This window comes from Chiloscyllium plagiosum, unplaced genomic scaffold (assembly GCF_037043375.1).
Source record: "Chiloscyllium plagiosum isolate Xiang-an unplaced genomic scaffold, Cpla_swu_hap1 HiC_scaffold_14, whole genome shotgun sequence".
NCBI classification, from domain to species: domain Eukaryota; kingdom Metazoa; phylum Chordata; class Chondrichthyes; order Orectolobiformes; family Hemiscylliidae; genus Chiloscyllium; species Chiloscyllium plagiosum.
In genome coordinates, this window is record NW_028270152.1 from 72528317 (window position 1) to 72546274 (window position 17958).

Consider the following 17958-nt stretch of genomic DNA (forward strand, 5'->3'; position numbering starts at 1 on the left):
AATTGATATGTGGAGCTTGTTCAAGGAGCAACTATTGAGTGTCCTTGATAAGTATGTACCCGTCAGGCAGGGAGGAAAGGGTCGTGTGAGGGAGCCGTGGTTTAATAAGGAATTGGAATCCCTTGTTAAATGGAAGAGGGCGGCCTATGTAAAGATGAGGCGTGAAGGTTCAATTGGGGCGATTGAGAGTTATAAGGTAGCCAGGAAGGACCTGAAGAGAGAGCTAAGAGCAGCAAGGAGGGGACATGAAAGGTCCTTAGTTGGTAGGATTAGGGAAAACCCTAAGGCTTTCTATAGGTATGTCAGGAATAAAAGAATGACTAGGGTAGGAATAAGTCCAGTCAAGGATAGTAGTGGGAAGTTGCGTGTGGAGGCTGAAGAGATTGGGGAGACACTGAATGAATACTTTTCATCAGTATTCACTCAGGACAGGACATTGTTGCCGATGTGAATATTGAGTCACAATTAATTAGAATGGACGGCTTTGAGGTATGTAGGGAAGAGATGTTGGAAATTCTGGAAAGGGTGAAAATAGATAAGTCCCCTGGGCCTGATGGCATTTATCCTAGGATTCTCTGGGAAGCAAGGGAGGAGATTGCAGAGCCATTGGCCTTGATTTTTATGTCCTCGTTGTCTACAGGAGTAGTGCCAGAAGATTGGAGGCTAGCAAATGTGGTTCCCTTGTTTAAGAAGGGGAGTAGGGATAACCCTAGTAACTATAGGCCGGTGAGTCTCACTTCTGTTGTGGGTAAAATCTTAGAGAGAATTGTAAGGGATAGGATTTATGAACATCTGGATAGGAATAATGTGATCAAGGATAGTCAGCATGGTTTTGTGAAGGGCAGGTCGTGCCTCACAAACCTTATTGAATTCTTTGAGAAGGTGACTAAGGAGGTGGACGAGGGGAAAGCAGTAGATGTGGTGTATATGGATTTTAGTAAGGCGTTTGATAAGGTTCCCCATGGTAGACTACTGCAAAAAATACAGAGGTATGGCATTGAGGGTGAGTTGGAGGTTTGGATTAGGAGTTGGCTGGCTGGAAGAAGACAGAGGGTAGTAGTTGATGGCAAAGGTTCATCTTGGAGTGCTGTCACTAGCGGTGTTCCGCAAGGATCTGTTTTGGGACCATTGCTGTTTGTCATTTTTATAAATGACCTGGAGGAGGGGTTAGAAGGTTGGGTGAGCAAGTTTGCGGATGATACGAAAGTCGGAGGAGTGGTAGACAGTGAGGAAGGATGTGGCAGGTTACAGCGGGATATTGATAAGCTGCAGAACTGGGCAGAAAGGTGGCAAATGGAGTTCAATGTAGCTAAGTGTGAGGTGATTCATTTTGGTAAGAGTAATAAAAAGATGGGGTACTGGGCTAATGGTCGGATACTTGGTAGTGTGGATGAGCAGAAAGATCTTGGTGTCCATGTACACAAATCTTTGAAAGTTGCCACCCAGGTAAATAGTGCGGTGAAGAAGGCATATGGCGTACTGGCTTTTATTGGTAGAGGAATTGAGTTCCGGAGTACTGACGTAATGTTGCAGTTGTATAAGACTCTGGTGCGGCCGCATCTGGAGTATTGTGTACAGTTTTGGTCCCCATACTATAGGAAGGATGTGGAGGCACTGGAACGGGTGCAGAGGAGGTTTACCAGGATGTTGCCTGGTATGGTAGGAAGATCGTATGAGGAAAGGCTGAGGCACTTGGGGCTGTTTTCATTGGAGAAAAGAAGGTTTAGGGGTGACTTGATAGAGGTGTACAAGATGATTAGGGGTTTAGATAGGGTCGACAGTGAGAATCTTTTTCCACGTATGGAGTCAGCTATTACAAGGGGGCATAGCTTTAAATTAAGGGGGGGTAGGTATAGGACAGATGTTAGGGGTAGATTCTTTACTCAGCGAGTCGTGAGTTCATGGAATGCCCTGCCAGTAGCAGTGGTGGACTCTCCTTCATTATGGGCATTTAAACGTGCATTGGATAGGCATATGGAGGATAGTGGGCTAGTGTAGGTTAGGTGGGCTTGGATCGGCGCAACATCGAGGGCCAAAGGGCCTGTACTGCGCTGTATTCTTCTATGTTCTATTTTGGTGCCAAGTTAGAAGTTTGGTGAAACTTCATGTACACCATGAGACAAACTGCCTGTTAGGTAATTTAAATGTTTGAAAATTGCAGATGGTGGCACAAACTGATGTTGAATGACAATGTCACAGTTTCTCATCTTTTGAAATGCCAAGACACTAAGTTGATAAGAATATGCATTTTTCATATATGTTAAATCTGATAAACTTGACCTTTATTTCCCCAGGCAACACTTACAGTCATTTTAATCAACCTATTCAAACACATGATGAAAAATTTCTAAGACAGGTGAGACTTTTCAATAATTTGTGGGACTGAAATTGTTAACTTTCTTGTAATTCTAAAATGTTTATGATCAAGAATGGAGATTGCGCTTGTTGTGTATATTAATAATGATCTAAAAGACATCTGTGGCATGAAAGAAATCCAAAACAAATGTACAACATCAAGACAGTCTAATATAATAGAAACAAAGAAACAGTTGCCTCATTGGACAACTGTGGCTTAAGATGGACTTCAGGTGGATTTTGATAGTATCCTTGTCACCCTTGGAAAGAAAGGCATGAAAGTCATTGCAAAGAGTGATCCAGTCTTTTTATGAACAATTCGATCAGTTTTTGAAGGCTACCTTTGATAAGTGATTGACTATTCTCTGAGTGATCGTATATATAACTCCTGATAATATATTTGTTACTAGTAGATATATTTATTAACAGGTGTATTGCTAATGGATATGTTGCCAACTGATATTCCTATCAAATCTAGTAAAGATATTAATGGCTAATTTGGGCTGTAAGTGTTATCTCATGTCTGAACAGCCAGTAATTTCCATTTCTATTTTGATTCTGCTTTACTGTATCCAACTGCAATTTCAAGCGTACTCCAAATGAACCTTACCTCCTGGTATCTGGCTATTCCTCCATTGACAGCAGCATCTATCACTCCATTAAGACACATGCTGAGAAGATTAATGTTGGCATGCAGCTGCTTGTGCTGGTATTGACTGATGAGAGTCCGCAGCTCCTGGTTTTTGTTTTCGACAACATAGATAGCATTTTCCAAGGGGCTCACTTCCAACTGCCAAAAATCAATCATGAAATATAGCATCAACTTGTATTAATATTGGCATTTTATCAAGGTAAAATTTCCCAAGATGCTTTATGGAGAACTGTTAAAGAAAATGAAGAAGTTAAAAAGTTTAGGGAGTGAAATCCAGAATCTGTACTCTAGCCAGCTGAAGGCACAACCACTAATGGTGGAGTGATTATAACCAGGAAAGCACAGAAGCTCAGAATTAGGTATGTGCAGATATCTCAGAATTTTTGGTCTGGGAACGGTTACAGAAATAGGGAAAGAGGGTCACCTTGCCAAATTTGAACAATCTTGAGTCATATCCTACAGTGATGTACAGGGTCTTGGACCATATCTGGAGTGCTATGTACATTTTTGATCTACTTATTTGCAAAAGGATATAAATGCATTAGAAGCAGTTGAGAGAAGATTCACTCAGTTCATTCCTGGGATGAAGGACTTACTTTTTGAGAGAAGGTTGAGCAGGTTGGGCTTGGTATGAATTGCAGTTTAGAAGAAAGAGGTCTCTTATTGAAACATATAAAATCCTGAGGGGACTTAATAGGGTGAACACAGGGAATATGTTGTCTCTTGTGGGACAGACCAGAAATAAGGGACTGAGTTTAAAGTTAAAAAAATCTCCCTTTTACAGATAAAGAATAAAATATTTTCTGTCTCAGTTTTTTTTTTAAGTGTGTGGAATTCTCCTTCTCAGTAAGCAGTGGTCTTTGGTTAGACTTTAGATAGACAAGAGAACCAAGGATAGATAAGAAGTTTATGTTGAGACCGTAATCAGATCAGGTATGATCCTATCGAATGCCAGAGCAAGCTTGAAGGGCAAATGATGTACTCCTGTGCCCCAGTCCTATTTTTCCTATACTGAACAATGCCCAGCTAATGTCTCATGTCACTGGGTATAATGCCATAGTTGTGTATGAAACCCCTCTTAATAGAAAATTGCTTCATAGAAGAAATGGGGCCTATGGGTTGGGGTAGACCAGCAAAAAATATCACTCACGATCGCTCAAACATCACTCAAAGGTTTAACACAAATTATAGCACATTATAGCTGAATGTAGATATAAATCATATTTATCAATGAAACAAAAGTACATTTAACACAGTACATTTAAAAAATATTGTTAATGCACAGACAGAGGGTCATCATGGTGTGTAATGTAGACTCCCTCATTGCTGTTAAGTGAGCTATATCACATATTCTCTCCTTAAACTCAAAACGCTTTATAATATCTAGCTTCTCTTGCAATGTTAGAGCCTTTCGTTTGTGTTCACCACCCACAATTTTATCATCAGGACAATTCCTACGAACGTTCCTGTCACTATGCCCCTCTATTTTTCAAAAAAAAGGGATAATCCAGGAGTAGTTTACCTTTAATAGGAAGCTGCTCAATGTATCTCTCTCAGAAAGATGCTCTCTGTACAGTACCTCTCACAGAGAGCTGCTCTGTAGGCAGCTGACATCGCCACATGTGCAGAACGGCATGCACATTGGCACATGCGCAGAACTACCTGCGCGAAATGATCACCAATGGAATCAGACAGAGGTAAGCGTTCTTGAAAGTACCACTCCTTAATTCCTCAGCGACGTTAGAAGCAAATCATGCTGCCGGAATGCGCGTTATCCGAGAACTACCTGCATCCTTCCTGTAGCATGGGGACCAGAACTGTATATAGGACTCAAATTGTTGCCTTATCAAAGTCCTGACAACTGCAACATGATGACCAACTCCTACATTCATTGGTCTGAGTAATGAAGGCAAGCATGCCAAATGCCTTCTTTACCACCCTGTCTACCTGTGACATAACTTTCAAAGAAATATGTACCTGAACCCTTAGGTTTCAGTTCGACAACACCTCCCAGGGCTGTACCATTAATAGTGTAGGTCCTGCCCTTGTTCATCTTACCAAATGAAATATTTTGAATTTATCGAAATGAAACTCAATTTGCCACACCTTGGCTCACTGGCCCAATCAATCCAATTGTAATTTTAGATAACCTTCACTGTCCACTATACCATCAATTTGGAGTCATCTGCAAAACTAACAATGCTTACTATATTCTCATCCAAATTATTTATGTAAATGACAAGCAAAAGTGGACTCAGCACTGATTCCTGCGGAACACTGCTGGTCACAGGTCTCCAGTCTGAAGAACAACCCTCTACCATCACCCTCTGTCTCCTACTGTCAAGCTAATTCTGTATTCATTTGGCAAGCTCTCCGAGTTCCATGTGATCTAACTTTACTAACTAGTCTACCATGCTGAACTTTGTCAAAGGCTTTACTAAAGTCCAATTATATCTTGCAAAATGCAGAACTCTCAGTTGCAGGGTTCCAAAGCTGCAGTCATTGGAGATCAACATGCAGATTGGGAGTCCAGCCTGGGAATGTCTTGTTTTAATACTGCAGTGGGTGGTGTCTTCATTCACTGGGCAAGGAAGAAGCTGTGGTGAAATTCAGGCAAGAAAAGTGACTAAGAAGTGGCCGAATTGAGATTTGTATGACAATAAAATTATGTAGAGGCTATGTCAGTGCTAAATTGGATTATACAATGACACAAGAAATTCAAACTGTTAAATTCAAATTTGAGAACAGTTGTTCTTTACATGAAGAGTTCTTCATACTAGGGTGGCACAGTGATTAGCACTGCAGGCTCACCGTGCCAGGGACCTGGTTCAATTCCAACCTTTGATAACTGCTTATGTGGATTTTGCACATTCACCTGTGTCTTCATGGGTTTCCACTGGGTGGTTTGGTTTCCTCCCATCGTTGAGAGATGGATTGGCTGTACTAAATAGCCCCGTGTGTCCAGGGATGTGTAGGCAATTTGGACTAGCCATGGTAAATGCAGGATTATGGGAAAAACATCGGGTTCTGGGTCTGGGGGAAGACACTCTTCATAGGGTTGGTGCAGACTAAATGGGCCGAATAGCCTCTTTCAGCACTAGAGAGATTCTATGATTCTAGATATAATAAATACATGGGCTTTTGTTTGGATGGTTGAAGCCAAAACCATGTAACTATTTAGGAATTGGTGGATTGAGAGATGAGTTAATACAAAATGATAAATGCACTTTAAGATAAAGATGGATCAAATGCTCTCCCTTATTTGCAACTGATTACATGACAACAGTGAGCAGAAATATTGTCATGACAAGGGATGCTATTCTGTAACATTGGTGGTCTCTTCTGCTGTTTGGAGAGCTGACAAGAGACCCACACTGTCTCATCTGAGGAATATCTGCGAAATCACATGCCAGCCAGGCACTGATGAGCCTTCCTACACTTCTCAAGACCCATCCTGCCTAGAGACAGCTGCTGGCCAATCTTAGTGAGGCAGCTGCTCAACACCATCACTAAGCTGGAAAGCCATCCCCCAGAGTTCTAGGACCATGAAGTAACCACATCACAACTGAATTAAGTGTTGCCAAGTAGAAGTCACAGGAGAGGTGTTAGAGGGTTGGTATTTGTCAACCCCCTCCTCCCAATGTCAAGTATCTCAATCAGGCAATGATTATCTTTGATGAAACGACCCTGCCATTGCTACCCCTTTACCCCCAAGATGATAAGCAGTCCATACAATTTGACATCATGTGGAAGTTACATGGTAACTGGCCCACCTGGAACTGTGTTAATCCCAGTAGCAGTTAGATAAAATCTCTAAATGGTGTGTGATTCACTACAAAGGGGCCTCAATTGGTGGCCAAGTGAAAGATTGGTCATGGGCCTTCCTGCACAAAAAGTAATTCTGGAAGAGGCCGGAAAACATCAGGATTCAGATGTGATATCACTCCACCTAACTGGATGCTCTTCCTGCCCCCAGGCTCGCCACCAGTGAGAGCATAAAATTCTGCTCATGTTTTGTAGCGTCTGAGTCACCAAGTGAAATCCATTTTAATATCCTTAGCCCAACTGTAGTGATTGCAATTAACCAAGTGAATACATACTGAAATTTTGTGACCTTCCTTCAAAGACATATGATGGGGAGGAATATCACAGAACAATTGCTCATGACCTCAATCGGTACGTGTAAGATGCACATTTCCAGCAGAGGCACAGACAATTGATTGGAACCCTGATGAAAGCTCTCCTTCACATACCCCAGAGATGCTGTGGCCAACTGAAGTGCCTCACCTTGACCCAGACTTTGATAAGCTAACTTTACGTAGATTTTGGTATCAATACACTCTGGGCAGCATGTTTACAATGAAAAATAGTACATCGAGGATGCAGGTTCAGACTTTCCCGAACAAGTCTCGGGAAAGGAAAGACAGAGATTTGCTTCCAGTTCCTTGGGCTGGTGAGGCCAGAAACAGGGAGATAATGGACTTGAACGTGTGGTTGGGGAACTGGTGCACGAAGCAAGGATTTAAATTCTTAGATCACTGGGGTATGTTTTGTGGTAAGCATAAATTATACAAGAGAGACAGTTTGCACCTTAATAGGTTAGGGACCAGCATTCTGACAGGCAGGTTTGCTACTGCAACACAGCTACGTTTAAACTAAGTAGCGGGGGGGGGGACAAACTGGATGTTTAAGAAGGAAATTGAAGGGAAAGTTAGAACAAGGGAAGTCAAGAAAGACAACTGTATCAATGAAGCAGAAAACTCAAAAAGGGATCATGCTGTAAGGTTGAGTGAAATAGGAGTTGATGGGGAGGGTGAAGGCAGTAACAAATTAAAAATACTATACATGAATGCACAAAGCATTAGAACTAAGATGGATGAGCTTGAGGCTCTTTTGGAAATTGGCAGATACGATATTGTGGGGATAACTGAGACGTGGCTTCAAGTGGACAGGGCCTGGGAAATTAATATTCAAGGCTACATGTGCTATTGTAAGGATAGACTGACGGGCAGAGGGGGTGGGGTGGCCATGTTGGTAAAGGATGATATTCAGTCCCTTGCGCAGGGGGACCTAAAATCAGGGGATGTAGAGTCAGTATGGATACAGCTGAGAAATTCTAAGGGTAAAAAGACCCTCTTGGGAGTTATCTACAGGCCCCCAAACAGTAGTCTGGATGTCGGATGTAAGTTGAATCAGGAGATGAAATTGGCCTTTCGCAAAGATGTTACAACAGTTGTTATGGGGGATTTCAACATGCAGGTAGACTGGGAGAATCAGGATGGTATTGGACCTCAAGAAAGAGACTTTGTGGAGTGCCTCCGAGATGGATTCTTAGAACAGCTGATGCTAGAGCCTACCAGGGATATGGCAATTCTGGATCTGGTATTGTGCAACAAACCAGAATTGATCAGGGACCTCGAAGTGAAGGAGCCATTGGGAAGTAGTGACCATAATACAGTAAGCTTCAATCTGCAATTTGAGAGGGAGAGGGTACAATCGGAAGTGACAATATTTCTGTTGGAATATAGGAAACTATGGAGCTATGAGGGAGGAGCTGGCCAAAGTTCAATGGTACAATACCTTAGCAGGAATGACAGTGGAGGAACAATGGCAGATATTTCTGGGTATAATGCAGAAGATGCAGGATCAGTTCATTCCAAAAAGGAACAAAGATCCTAGGAGGAGGCATGGGTGGCTGTGGCTGACGAGGGAAGTTAAGAAACATATAAAGTTAAAAGAGAAAAAGTACAACATAGCAAAGATAAGTGGGAAAATGGAGGACTGGGAAGCTTTTAAAGAGGACTACTAAGAAGGAGATATGCAGAGAAAAAATGAGGTACAAAGGTAAACTGGCCAAAAATAGAAAGGAGGATAGTAAAAGCTTTTTTAGGTATGTGAAAGGCAAAAAAATGGTTAAGACTAAAATTGGGCCCTTGAAGACAGAAACGGGGGAACATATTACGGGGAACAAAGAAATGGTAGAAGAATTGAATTGGTACTTCAGATCTGTGTTCACTGGGGAAGACACAAGCAATCTCCCTGAGGCTGAAGGACCTGAACTTAAGGGAATTTATATTTGCCAGGAATTGGTGTTGGAGAGACTGTTAGGTCTGAAGGTTGATATGTCCCCAGGGCCTAATGGTCTACATCCCAGTGTACTGAAGGAGATGGCTCGAGAAATCGTGGATACGTTGGTGATTATTTTCCAGAGTTCGATAGATTCAGGATTAGTTCCTGTGGATTGGAGGGTAGCTAATGTTGTACCACGTTTTAAGAAAGGTGAGAGAGAGAAAGCAGGAAATTATAGACCAGTTAGTCTGACCTCAGTGGTGGGAAAGATGCTATTATAAAGGATGAAATTACGACATATCTGGATAGTAGTAACAGGATAGGTCAGAATCAGCATGGACTTATGAAGGGGAAATCATGCTTGACTAACCTTCTGGAATTTTTTGAGGATGTAACTCTGAAGATGGACGAGGGAGATCCAGTAGATGTAGTGTACCTGGACTTTCAGAAAGCTTTTGATAAAGTCCCACATAGGAGGTTATTGAGCAAAATTAGGGCGCATGGCTCTGGGGGCAAAGTACTAACTTGGATTGAAAGTTGGTTGGCTGACAGGAAACAAAGAGTAGTGATAAACGGCTCCATTTCGGAATGGCAGGCAGTGACCAGTGGGGTACCGCAGGGATCAGTGCTGGGACTGCAGCTTTTTACAATATATATTAATGATATAGAAGATGGTATTAGTAATAACATTAGCAAATTTGCTGATGATACTAAGCTGGGTGGCAAGGTGAAATGTGAGGAGGATGTTAGGAGATTACAGGGTGACCTGGACAGGTTAGGTGAGTGGCCAGATGCATGGCAGATGCAGTTTAATGTGGATAAATGTATGGTTATCCACTTTGGTGGCAAGAACAGGAAGGCAGATTACTACCTAAATGGAATCAATTTAGGTAAAGGGGCAGTACAAAGAGATCTGGGTGTTCTTGTACACCAGTCAATGAAGGTAAGCATGCAGGTACAGCAGGTAGTGAAGAAGGCTAATAGCATGCTGAAAATGTGTTGCTGGAAAAGCGCAGCAGGTCAGGCAGCATCCAAAGAGCAGGAGAATCGACGTTTTGGGCATGAGCCCTTCTTCAGGAATGAGGAAAGTGTGTTTCCGATATGGCTAGGAAGAACTATTTGTTTAGTGTATGGATTCTTCTGTGGATGAAGAACAGTAGAGGTCCTTTGCAGGTCTGTGAGAGTGTTGTCCTGAGCTGGGGTAGGTCTAGTTGCAGGGAATGTAGGTAGCGACGCATGGCTGCAAGCGTGGAGCGAAGGATCCGGAGGGAGGTCTGTTGCTGGAGGCTTCGGATTTGTTGTAGGTAATGGTTATCCTGGTTGGGTCCAAATTTTGTTGGTCGGAACGTAGTCCGGAGTCTGTGCAGGGTCAGTCGGTTCCGTAGGCAGGTGCTGAGGAAGGAGATGTGGCTGTGGTAGCAAGTCTGTTTGAGAACATGGCTGAAGAGCTTCTGTGCAGAGGAGATGATCTGGGGTGTGCAGTGAGAGTGGGACTCACTGAAATCCTTGTAGAGGGAGGAAGAGAGCTTCTTCAAGGAAGGCATCCTTGCAAGAGGATTCGCAGAATGTTAAAATCTTCGAGGAGAAAGTGAGGACTGCAGATACTGGAGATCAGAGCTGAAAATGTGTTGCTGGAAAAGCGCAGCAGGTCAGGCAGCATCCAAGGAGCAGGAGAATCGACGTTTCGGGCATGAGCCCTTCTTCAGGAATGAAGAAAATAATAGCATGCTGGCCTTCATAACAAGAGGGATTGAGTATAGAAGCAAAGAGGTTCTTCTGCAGCTGTACAGGGCCCTGGTGAGACCACACCTGGAGTATTGTGTGCAGTTCCGGTCTCCAAATTTGAGGAAAGACATTCTGGCTATTGAGGGAGTGCAGCGTAGGTTCACGAGGTCAATTCCTGGAATGGCGGGACTACCTTACACTGAAAGACTGGAGCGACTGGGCTTGTATACCCTTGAGTTTAGAAGACTGAGAGGGGATCTGATTGAGACATATAAGATTATTAAAGGATTGGACACTCTGGAGGCAGGAAACATGTTTCCACTGATGGGTGAGTGCCGAACCAGAGGACACAGCTTAAAAATATGGGGTAGACCATTTAGGACAGAGAGGAGGAGAAATTTCTTCACCCAGAGAGTGGTGGCTGTGTGGAATGCTCTTCCCCAGAGGGCAGTGGAGGCCCAGTCTCTGGATTCATTTAAGAAAAAGTTGGATAGAGCTCTCAAGGATAATGGAATCAAGGGTTATGGAGATAAGGCAGGAACAGGATACTGATTAAGGATGATCAGCCATGATCATATCGAATGGTGGTACAGGCTCGAAGGGCAGAATGGCCTACTCCTGCACCTATTGTCTATTGTGATCATACATTTTACTAGGTTGTCTGTTTTAAAGGCCACTTGAACACCTCTGTTGGTTTCTAGGCAGGAAGGCTGTCCTCAAAATTTTCCCACACCAGATAAATAAGGAATTGGGAAGACAACAATGTTTTCACACTCGAACTTTCCACCCATTTTCACAGACATTCTGCTTCCCAACTTGTCTCCTTGGGAAGGATTAAATTCTACCCAATGTCACCTGTGCTAATTTGAGGGTGATTCATTTTAACCAAATCAACTCAGTGGCAAACAAATAGAGTCTAGCTGGTCAAAATCAATGGAAATTGAATAGATCAAAACTTGATCCTGTAAGATCCCATCAAGTCAGTAAGATTTAACTTATTCCGTCAATCTTTCCTATGACTTCAAATTGCAAATTCTTCAACTTATCCTCATAGAATCCTTCAGTACTCCCTGTAAGCTTTTGCTTTTACAATCCCACCTTGGCATCACCTCATGGCTTCTTGTGAAATTACCTAATCTTGGCCTTCGATTCTTCTTCGTATCACCAGGATCTGGTGCAATGGGGCTTTAAAGCATTTTCTGCCAGTGCTGGGTTTGAAAGACCCAAAAATGGAAATTAATAATTCAAGTGGAGAGGACATCTGTGGTTCAAAAGCCTCATGAAGATGGACTGCTCTTGTATCTTATTCCTGTCTCTCTGGGATAACAACACAGAAGCAAAAAGTAGGAACTTACCACCTCTCTCTTCTCTACTTCAAACCATCGGGAGATTCCAGGCAAACTGTGTGTAAGAGTCAGGGTAGTCCGTTCAATCCAAAGACTCTACAGTAGGGTAGATGATGATAAAAAACTCATTACCGAGATAAACTTTTACCCAAAACCTAATTCTGTGTCCTAGCATGTTGCGTCACATCAGTATGTGGCGGGCCCAGTAACCTTCTCATCTATACACACAGATTACAGAATGTCTCACACACACATACACATTTACAGTACTTGATACTTTCAACAACTTCGAAGGACAATGTTAATCTAACGTATTGATGGGAGCAAACAATTCTGAAACCTATTCCACTATAAGTTGTAGGAGCAGAAGTAGGCTATTTGGTTCAGAGACTCAGCTCTGCCATTCAATGAGATGATGGCTGATCGAAAATCTTCAACTTCACTTTCCTCTATTATCCCCATAACCCTTTATTCCCTTATTGACCAGAAATCTGTCTACCTCATCACTGAGTATGCTTACCAACTGAACCTCTACAGTTCTCTGCAGTAAAGAATTCTACAGATTCACTACCCTCTGAAAGAAAAAAAACTTTTTCATCTCTGTCTTAAATGGACAACACCTTACACTCTTCACAAGAGGAAATAACCTATCCTGTCAAACTCTCTCAGAATCTTATATGTTTCAACAAGATCGTTTCTCATTCTTTAAAACTTGAATGAGTACAAACCCAACCGATTTAACTGTTCCTCAATAGATAGTCCCTCTATACCTGGCATCAGCCTAATGAACCTTCTCTGGACTGCCTCTAATGCCAGCATTCCTTTCATTAAATCAGAAGAAATAGGAACAGGTGTAGGCCATTTAGTCCCTTAAGCCTGATCTGCCATTTAATAGAATCATAGCTAATTCAACATTCCTCACATCCACTTTCCTGCCTTTTCCTTGTAACCACTGATTCCCCTTCTGATCAAGAATCTATCCCACTCTTAAATATACACAAAGACTCTGTCCACATAACTCTCTGTGGTAAGGAGTTCCAAAGACTCTCAAATCTCTGGGAGAAGAATTTTCTCCTCAATCTTGAATTGACGCTTTTTTACTCTGAGATTATATCTTCTGTTTCCAGATTCTCCCATGAGGGGAAACATCTTCTCAGTACTTACTCTGTCAAGCCTCTTAAGAATCCTATATGTTTCAATAAGATCACTATTCATTCTTCTAAACCCCAGTGAATAGGGTCCCTAATTTGTTTAGTCTCTACATTTAAGACAATCCCACCATACCAAGGATCATCCTAAGAACCTTGTCTGAATTTCCTCCAATGAAATGGGGTCATAGGGTCATACAGCATGGAAACAGACCATTCAGTCCAACTCGTCCATGCCTGACCGAGGTTCCCAAATTAAACTAGTCCCACTTTTCTGCGGTTGGCCTGCATCCCTCTAAACCTTTCCTATTAATGTGCCTGTCCAAATGTCTTTTAATGTTATAACTGTATTTGCAGCTACCACTTCCTTTGGCAGTTGATTTCACTTATGAACCACAGTCTGTGTGAAAAATTTGCCCCTCAGGTCCCTTTTAAATCTCTCCTCTCACCTTAAAAAATGCCCCCTAATTTTGAACTCCTCCATCCTAGAGAAAAGACCCTGTCATTCACTTTATCTATGCTCGTCATGATCTAATAATTCTCTATAGCATCACCTCTCAACCTCCTAAAATTAAAATTTACCTTCTTCGGATTTAATTGGCTCCTTTCAAATCTTTTGAGCTCAAAAACACTTGATTAGTGAAGGACCAGATAATGTTTCCCCTTTATGCCACATATTAGTCATTTCTACCCACAGCAGATCTCAAACAGGATTAAAATTATACTTCAGCATTAGATCCAAAGACCAAAAACATGAAAGGTGTACAGACATTCATCGTATTTATGTTAATTTTCACTATTTTGCAAGAAAATTCAAAGTGAAGATTTCTAAGGATTCTTATACTTACCACTTCTGTTTCCTTTCTGGCTCTGAATTTGTTTAAAAACAGTTTATCTCCAACAATTTCCAGTTCTGAGGAAAGGTCATCCACCTGGAACAGTGTGTAGAATTTTGTGTCCTCCCTGTGGTGAGACTCTTGGCGGGGCATTTAATCAGGGGGGGATGTGGGAGCTACATTACCTTCCCATCTCCTCCTGATTAAGTCTGTGGTCTTGACTGCTCACTGGCGATCCAATGAGGACCTCTTTCTGCAGTTGCTAGGTATTAATGCAGCAGGTGGCAGTGGACTCACCATGCATCAAGCACAACCATCAAACCTGTATGTGCTTACTTGCCCAGAGGTAGCCCCTTGTTCAAAGGCATCTGACTGAAGGAACTGATGATCGAATGGGGTGGGCCATTGATAGCCCCTTGCCCAGCTCTCATCCCATTATCTTGTCGAGAATCTAGTGATGACATGAGACCTTTGGTAGGTCTCAAAACTGTTGGTAGCCACACTATCTCTCTGGTGATGCTGTCATTCAAGAGAGGTATTGCTATCTGATTGGCCAATAACTCAGTCAGCGTGATTTCCACATTTAGTGTCCTCAATGCCATGGAAGGCCCATTATTGGCTTGTAAAGTGCCCGAATGGAATAGGATACAGAAGGTGTTCCCCAAAACAGCTCTTGATCTCCCATCACTTCCATGGGATTTCACTCACTAACTCTACTACTCCCTCCTCCAGAAGGAAAAACCGGTAGGATATGAAAATGAGATGTAATAGTCTAGTTCATCTTGTACACTTCAAAGTTGAGCTCCCAGGAGGTCCAGTATGTTCATTTCCAAGTTTTACTTTTACTTTTTTTTTCCCCTTTGTGCAAATCTTCAGGGATTGAACACATTTTCTACTTTTGTTTCATATTCTCCAATTTTGCAGTTTCGCCAACACCTGCTAAGACTTATTTCATCAATGGCTCCATCCATAGTATGGACTTCAGCAATACACATCTTTACTGCTTCCTGTAAAGCACTATATTGTAAACTACAAATATCAGTTTCCTACAGCAGACAGTAATCCAGTTATGTTGTTTTTCTTTCCACTCCTCATGAAGAGTGGGAGAGGGTGTACACTCACCTTGAACTCATTTTCCTTGTCCTTTGAACCTTTATGAAAAGGTCTGTCATATCGAAAGCGGCTGATATTGTTTACGCGATAGAAGCTCTTGATCCGGTCTGGAACTCTTTCCATCTGAAGAACTTCCACATTCTCTGGAATTGGGCTAACAGCATAAATTTGCAAATCTAACCAAGAGGTCAAAGAACATAACACAGCAAAATCTACTCTTCTTCATCAGCTTTCATGGACAAGGTCTACACTGGTAATTACAATCATTACTGTATCCTCTAGTTAATAGACAGGCAGCATTAGTTTTTTTTAAAATTTGTTGTTGATGGGGTGTGGGTATCACTGATTAGGCCAGAATTTATTATCCATCCCTAATTAAGAGTCAACAACATTGCTATGGAGTAACATGGAGGCCAGACCAGGTAAAAATGGAAGAGATCCAGATGTGTTTTTATGATAATCGACAATGGTTACCATTAGATCAGCTTTTTATTCCAGACTTTTATTAAATTCAAATTTGTGGGATTCGAACCAATGTCCTCAGACTATCAGCCTGGGTATCTGGATTACAACTCAGGTACCTCACTACTATGCCGTCACCATCCCTAAATTCATTCAGATATTCTTTCAGTTACAAAAAAACAACATATTGTAGATGCTAGAAATCTGAAATAAAAATGGAAAATGCTAGAAATATTCAGCAGATCTGGCAGATTGTTCTGATGAAAAGTTTCTCTATCCACAAATGCCACTTGACTTGCTGAATATTTTCTGCATTTTCTGTTTTTATTGCTTACATAGAACAGTATAGCACAGTACGTGCCCTTTTCTCCTTGATGTTGTGCCAACCTTTTATCCTACTCTAAGATCAAACTAACCTACACACCCTACATTTTATGATCATCCATGTGCCAAACCAAGAGTCGCTTAAATGTCCTTAATGTATCTGGCTCTACTACCACTGCTGGCAGTGCATTTCACTCACTCACCACTCTCTGTGTAAAGAAACTACCTCTGGTATCTCCCCTAAACCTTCCTCCAATCACCTTAAAATTTTGCCCCATCGTGATAGCCATTTATGCCTATTCACTCTATGCCTCTCATCATCTTGTACACCTCGATCAAGTTACCTTTAATCCTTCTTCACTCCAATGAGAAAAGTCCTAGCTCTCTCAACCTTTGTTCATAAGACATGCCCTCCAGTCCAGGCAGCATCCTGGTAAACCTCCACTGCACCCTCTCTAAATCTTCCACATCCTTCCTATAATGAAACAACCAGAATTGAGCATAATATTTTAAATGTGGTCTAACCAGGGCTTTATAGAACTGTAGCATAACCTCGTGGCTCTTAAAGTCAATCCCCCTGCTAATGAAAGCCAACATACCATACGCTTTCTTAACAACCCTATCAACTTGGGCAGCAACTTTGAGGGATCGATGGACGTGGACCCCAAGATCCCTCCGTTCCTCCACACTTGCACTCTGCAATCAAATTTAACCTTCCAAAATGAATGACGTTTCCACGTTGAACTCCTTCTGCCATTTCTCAGCCCAGTTCTGCAGCCTGTCAATGTCCAGTTGCAACCTACAACAGCGCTCCACACTATCCACAACTTCACCAACCTTTGTGTCATCGGCAAACCTATTAAGCCCCCTTCCACTTCCTCATCCAAGTAATTTATATAAATCACAAAGAGCAAAAGTCCCAGAATAGATCCATGCCACTGGTCACCAAGCTCCAGGGTGAATATTTTCCATCAACTACCACCCTCTGTCTTCTACGGGCTAGCCAATTCTCTATCCAGACACACAAGTTTTCCTGTATCCCATGCGTCCTTACTTTCTGAATGAGCCTACAGTGGGGAACCTTATCAAACGCCTTGCTAAGGTCCACATCCGCTGCTCTACCTTCATCAATGTATTTTGTCACATCCTCAAAGAATTCAATACGTCTTCTGAGGCATGACCTGTCCCTCTCAAAGCCATGCTGACTATCTCTAATCAAGCTATGCTTTTCCAAATAATCATAAATCTTGTCTCTCAGAATCCTCTCCAATAATTTGCCCACTACTGACATAAGACTGATTGGTGTGTAATTCCCAGGGTTATACCTATTACCTTTCTTGAACATGGGAATAACAAGGGAATAATCATCTGGTGTACTCTAGTGGTCAGTGAGGATGTGAAGATGATCGCCAAAAGTGCAGCAATCTCTTCTCACTTCCCGTAGTAACCTTGGGTATATCCTTTCTGGCCCAGGGGACTTATCTATCCTCATGTGTTTTTCAAAATTTCCAGCACATCCTCCTTCTTAACAACAACCTGTTTGAGCATGTCAGCCTGTTTCACACTGTCCTCACAAACGAGAAGGTCCCTCTCACGAGTGAATACTGAAGCAAAGTATTCATTAAGGACCTCCCCTACCTCCTCTGACTCCAGGCACAGGTTCCCTCCACTATTCCTGATCAGCCCTACCCTCATTCTGGCCATCCTCTTGTTCCTCACATAAATGTAGGTCACCTTGGAGTTTTCTCTAATCCTACCTGCTAAGACTTTCTCATGCCCCCTTCTAGCTCTTCCTAAGTCCATTCTTCAGTTCTTTCCTGGCTACCTTGTAACCCTCTATTGCCCTGTCTGATCCTTGCTTCTTCAACCATAAATTAGCTTTCTTCCTCTTGATTAAATGTTCCATATCTGTTGTCATCCAAAATCCT

At 42.2% G+C, this 17958-nt stretch overlaps 1 protein-coding gene across 4 annotated transcripts in view; it reads right to left on the reverse strand.

The window, feature by feature from the left end:
• Positions 1 to 17958, reverse strand: part of dock3 (dedicator of cytokinesis 3) — a 980202-nt gene that overhangs the window by 69601 nt on the left and 892643 nt on the right. For all 4 annotated transcript variants that reach the window (XM_043708482.2, XM_043708483.2, XM_043708484.2 and 1 more), the window contains 3 exons: positions 15254 to 15420; positions 12157 to 12243; positions 2966 to 3145 (listed from right to left, as the gene is read on the reverse strand). In XM_043708482.2, coding sequence (XP_043564417.1) covers positions 2966 to 3145; positions 12157 to 12243; positions 15254 to 15420 — 434 coding nt within the window. The remainder of the gene's footprint in view (positions 1 to 2965; positions 3146 to 12156; positions 12244 to 15253; positions 15421 to 17958) is intronic.